This window comes from Vicia villosa, unplaced genomic scaffold (genome assembly GCF_029867415.1).
Source record: "Vicia villosa cultivar HV-30 ecotype Madison, WI unplaced genomic scaffold, Vvil1.0 ctg.000685F_1_1, whole genome shotgun sequence".
NCBI classification, from domain to species: Eukaryota; Viridiplantae; Streptophyta; class Magnoliopsida; order Fabales; family Fabaceae; genus Vicia; species Vicia villosa.
The window spans coordinates 93,639-99,168 of NW_026705307.1; the positions used below are offsets into that span (position 1 = coordinate 93,639).

General features: G+C 33.2%; 1 protein-coding gene across 1 annotated transcript; it reads left to right on the forward strand.

Moving 5' to 3' along the window:
• Window positions 1-1,382: 1,382 nt before the first annotated feature.
• LOC131630501 (probable protein S-acyltransferase 6) lies at window positions 1,383-3,705 on the forward strand. The gene is made up of 5 exons (XM_058901278.1): window positions 1,383-1,572; window positions 1,657-1,839; window positions 2,102-2,404; window positions 2,541-2,774; window positions 2,912-3,705. Exons 1-5 carry the CDS (start codon window positions 1,474-1,476, stop codon window positions 3,416-3,418), a joined length of 1,326 nt encoding a protein of 441 aa, XP_058757261.1. The 5' UTR covers window positions 1,383-1,473; the 3' UTR covers window positions 3,419-3,705.
• Window positions 3,706-5,530: the final 1,825 nt, after the last annotated feature.

A 5,530-nucleotide genomic window follows, 5' to 3' on the forward strand; every position in this document is an offset into this window, starting at 1 on the left:
TTCATCTTCATCTTTGCTTGTTTTCATAATCTCAAGATTCTTAACAATGCAACATAAATCCTTCAACACCTATGAGCAATTGCGTCCACTTGAAGTTCTAGGTTCACTTGACGTGTTTCGTCCAAGTTCATCATCCCATATGAACAACTTGTAACTAAACATTAATCCTGAATTTTGATACTTCTGATATCTACGTTTAGGGTTTTCACTTGAGTTTGATATAAACAATTTCATTGATTGGTTGCAATCACAGACTGACACTTGAAACAGATTAATGTCTGTAGTTGATAAAGAAAATATGGATGAATGGAGGATGGAGCTGCAGAGGAGGAAGAGGAGGAGGAAAGTAATGGTAATGGAGAGACAGATAGAGAGAGAGAGAGAGAGAGTGAGTCAGTAAAATGATAATTTTTCTGGATTTCATCCCTCCTTTTATTAACCCTCATGTTGCAATTCCACGTGTATTAATGAGTCAAATATACAGAAATGAAAAAACAAACGCCAAGTCAGCCACATAGACTTTTTATAATAGAACTTTGACATCAGAGACCAACACCGACAAGAAAGTAATATATAGGGACTCATACAAAAATATTTATGGATTAAAATAAAAAACTCGTCAACTTATCAGGATAAAAAAACTATTTATTTTAAACCTTTTAAAAATATATAGGTGATTTGGTAAAATATACATAGTTTATTGATCAACATTGTAAAGTTATTTCATAGTGCACCTAATCCTCTCCATTTATGTCTCTATTTATTCTCTCCATTATTATGGTTTTGAAGACATTTGTAGTGTATAAAAATAAAGTGACCCATTAAATATTACATTATTACATTTATATTCTTAAAATTTTAATAGTAATATACAAAATGGAGAAGGTAAAAAATGGAGAGGATATTGAGTTCTGAAACTTTTTTTTCGAGTAAGGATCTCCTCCATTTGTTAAATTTATTTCTTTCCCACTATTATAATTTTGTGTATATATTACTTGTATTTTTAAGATATGTGATACATATTTACTATCTATTTAATTTTATGTACACAAAACTATAATAATAAATTTTTAGGAAATAGAATATATCCTTACTTTTTTTTTTCTTCATAATTTACTAAAGTACTATTTGGGATGATATCGCAACTCACAAGGTATTGACTAAGTTTATCCTTAAATAATTATAGTTGACTGGCGGCTCAACAAACTACAGCAGCGAGGCCTAATTCCCATTTAATACTATCTCTCTCAATCGATGTCTGACGTTTCAACCAATTTATAACTAAAGTCAACAAACTCCTCCTTTTATTTTTTACTCTCTTTCTTTATTTAGCTTTTTTTTATATGAATTATTAAAATTTGATTCCTCCTTTAAAAAAAACCACCTATTTTAAAATTAAAAAAAAAAAAATTAAAAGTGGAAGTTTTCATTCATTTTATTAAGAGTCGTTCAACTTGATTCAAACCCGAAAAAATGCGTCCTCCGGCGACGGTGAACTCCGTCGGAGATACTCCCGGAAACACCACTGATCCCTCTCTGGTCAGAACCTATCGAGCTTGGAAAGGCAATAACGTAAGTCAACTTTAATCAATTTCAATTTTCAATCTTATTTCTATTGTTTCAATTCAATTCAGCTCTCTACTGCAATTTTTTCAGGTATTTTTTCTTGGAGGAAGGTTAATATTTGGACCTGATGTGAAATCTATAATTACAACAGTGTTTCTCGTCGTTGCTCCTGTTGCTGTTTTCTGCGCTTTAGTAGCTAGAAAATTGATGGATGATTTTCCTCATCACTCTGGATATTCAATTTTGATTCTAGTTATTCTTCACACAATCTTTGTAAGTAATTCATTTTTATTTTTGCTGATTTTTTTGTTTGTTTTTTAATTAAACCTTATTAGTATTCATTAATTGTTTATGGTCCCTAATTAATGTTTTATTTATACTAGATCATGATTATAAATGAGTTGTCATTTAATATATCAGTTATTCTTACTTCTCATGATATGAATTTGAGTTTGTTTTCGTAAAAAAAAATCGGTTGCAGCACTATGTTTAATGTTTGCTGCTTTATTCCTAAACTTGTAACGCGTATTGTCAGGTTCTGATTGCGCTTGTACTGACCTCAGGAAGAGATCCTGGCATAGTGCCTCGCAATTCTCATCCTCCGGTGCCGGAAGATTATGATGGAAGTGTCAGTATCAACAGTGTTGGTGAACATAATCTACCGCCGCATTTACCACGGTTCAAGGAACTGATTATCAATGGAATAACTGTTAAAGTGAAATATTGTGATACCTGTATGCTATATAGACCTCCGCGCTGTTCTCATTGCTCGGTGTGCGATAATTGCGTGGAGCGGTTTGATCATCACTGCCCGTGGGTGGGTCAGTGTATTGGATTGGTAATGGCCATTAACTAGTTCATATAGTATCAGTATTTTGTTATCTGTGTTATGTTTTAAACCTTCTTGCACAAGCAATTTTAGTAGAATTTTCTGCTTATTTTTCCCTTTTTTTCTTGTATGTACGTGGCGACAGAGAAATTATCGGTTCTACTACATGTTTGTTTTCTCTGCAACGCTTCTTTGCCTATATGTTCATGGATTTTGCTGGGTCTACATCAAGAGGATCCAGAACTCGGAGGATATATCGATTTGGAAAGCAATGATCAAAACCCCTGCTTCAATTGCACTGATAATATACTCCTTCATTGCTGTCTGGTTTGTCGGAGGGCTCACTGTTTTTCACACATATCTAATCAGTACAAACCAGGTTGGAACACTATTTAACTCGTAATCTCTTTACCTTAAATGTGACTTTTTCGTTATTTCATCTGTAAAATACTAATGTTCTTTTCTAGTTTGTTTTATAACGATTGTTGATGCTAGTTCTTTTTGTTTAATTTGCAGTCTACTTATGAGAATTTTAGATACCGTTATGATCGACAAGTCAACCCTTATAACAAAGGGGTAATTCAGAACTTCAAAGAAGTGTTCTTCTCTTCCATTCCACCATCCAAAAACAGTTTCAGGTCTAAAGTTCCAATTCCTAAAGAACTTTCGGAATCATCAAGAAGAAAGGGTGTTGATACCGTTATGATTCCAGCTTACAATGAGGTTGATGAGATGGAAAAAAATTATAGAGATGAGCAATATGGAAAGGGTAGTGATTTAAGTGAAACATCCGTGGATTTAAGCAGGATGCTTCACACCGAAAGTGGGCAGAGACAAGTTGCTTCCTTTCTAAAGCACTCCTTGTGGGAACGAAGTAGCAAAAAATGGGAAGTAAATCCTGAAGTTCTCGACGAGATACACGATATGGAATCAAATCGGATCACCGGTGATAGTAGTAATGAGCCTGGTGACAACTCAGCAAAAACATCTACACTTGCAGAAAAACTCAAAGAAGAACAATAAAATTACAAAAAGAAAAAGGGGTGAGGGACAGAGTTAGTTAGGCTGGGATTTGGTAGGGCGGAATGGCTTGTGTTTTATTGTTTTGGTTAAAAACTGTCCTTGGATCTTGTTCATTGATTGCAGCTTAGTTTTTCTTCTGAGTTATTCTGTGGTTATACATACAATTCTTTTAAATGTGGCATTTGTGTAAAGAAGAAGATTAATAGAAATTGTGAAAAGTGATCCTTCCACTGTGTTCATTTACTTTTGATGATGAATAGAAATTGTAGAAAGTGATCCTTCCAATATGTTCAGTTACTTCCTTTTTTTTCCCTTCATTTCTTTTGTTTCTGTCCTTATATTGCTCTGAGAATGTCATTGCTGATAACATTTGAGCATTGTTTGCAATGTTGTATATCATGTTTCTTATTTATTTATTTATAGTAACATTTGATGTCCCCATTGTTTGTAAGATTGTTGTATGTTTTGTTTTATTCATAGTCGTAGGGAGGGTTTGAATTTTGACTTTGGGAGCTTTAAACTCTGATGCTTTATTGATAACTTGCCAAGGAGAGTTGTGTAGTGCGTATATTTACTTTCTCAGTTTCACATGTAATAACATTATATGTTAGTTTCACAGATTTTCTTGCTTTGAGGCAACTCCATAGATTTTCAATGATAAAGAATTTGACTGTGATTACTTTGAAAAGAAATGCAAAAATTGGCTCTGAATTATTAACCATTAAATTGAGGTGAATGTACAAGAGTATGCAAGTCAAGTGCATTGGGTTGATAGTTAATTACCTATTCTGTGTGTTTTGAAATCACTGAGTTTGATGAAATTATAGTAAGAAAGTAATTTGTTGGGATTTTAAAATGCAGCGTGTCTAAATAACACTGAATTACAGTTAATTATTTAAACTTACTCTTGCTTCAAACACAACTATATGCTGATAGTTGATTTGTGCAATGAATGAGCTTCATCTTAAGATTATTACGTATTATTGGGGAGATTGTGAAGACATCAAGTCATATTTATTTTGTAAAATAAATCTCAATGTAATAAGAATCATTGGTTTCTAAGACGAAGAGAATTTTTCGTAGAATTCACTAAATATTTATAGTACATGAGATTCTTATAAATAGAGTGCTCATAATGTAATTTTTACAATCATCCTATAATAATCCAAGAGTTTGAATTAATTGTACTTCTTTTCATTCCTATACTTTTTTATCATATTTTAGCCGTGTTATTTCATATTATTTTGGTACCCAACAATAGTATCAGAGCATTTGGTGTTGATCCATATTTTCGATGCGAATATTATTCACAGTTACTATTCATATGTGTTATTGTATACTTTTACAATGATTGTTAACGTATACTAAATTTGTTATATAATACAAATTGCCCACGTATACTTTGTTATTCACGGTGTAATTGTGCAAGTCGGTTCAACTGAAATTACCATGACAGCAAAATTTGAGATTAGGAAGTTCGATGGGAGTAATTTCTCCCTGTGGAAACTGAAGATAAAGACAATCCTGAGGAAGGATAATTGTTTAGCAGTAATTGAAGATATAGCTGAGGAAATCTATACATACTTATGGGAGAGACGTTGCAAGAGGGTGATGTGTCAGTTTCATCAACTAATCGAAAAAACTCAACGACAATGTGGCATCCCAAACTAGGCCATATGTCAGAACGAGGCTTAAAAGTTCTTGTGGAACGTGATCTCTTACTCGGACTCAAATCGGTAAGTTTACATTTTCTGTGAGTATTGCGTGATAAGCAAACAACATAGGTTGAAGTTTGATAGATTAACTACTAAGAGCAAACTCATACTTGACTGGATTCATTCTGATGTGTGGCAGTCACTGCAAATGTCCCTGGAAGGAGCAACATATTTTATTTCATTGATGATTACTCCAGAAGATTATGGGTATGCCCAATCGAGAAGTCAGACGTGTTATCAATATTTAAGCATTTCAAAGCACTAGTTAGGCTTGAAACTGAAATTAAGTGCTTGAGGACAGACAATGGAAGAGAATATACAAACGGTGAGTTTCTGGAATTCTGCAAGGAATAAGGTATAATGAGACCATTTACATTTGCTCATACACCTCAGCAGA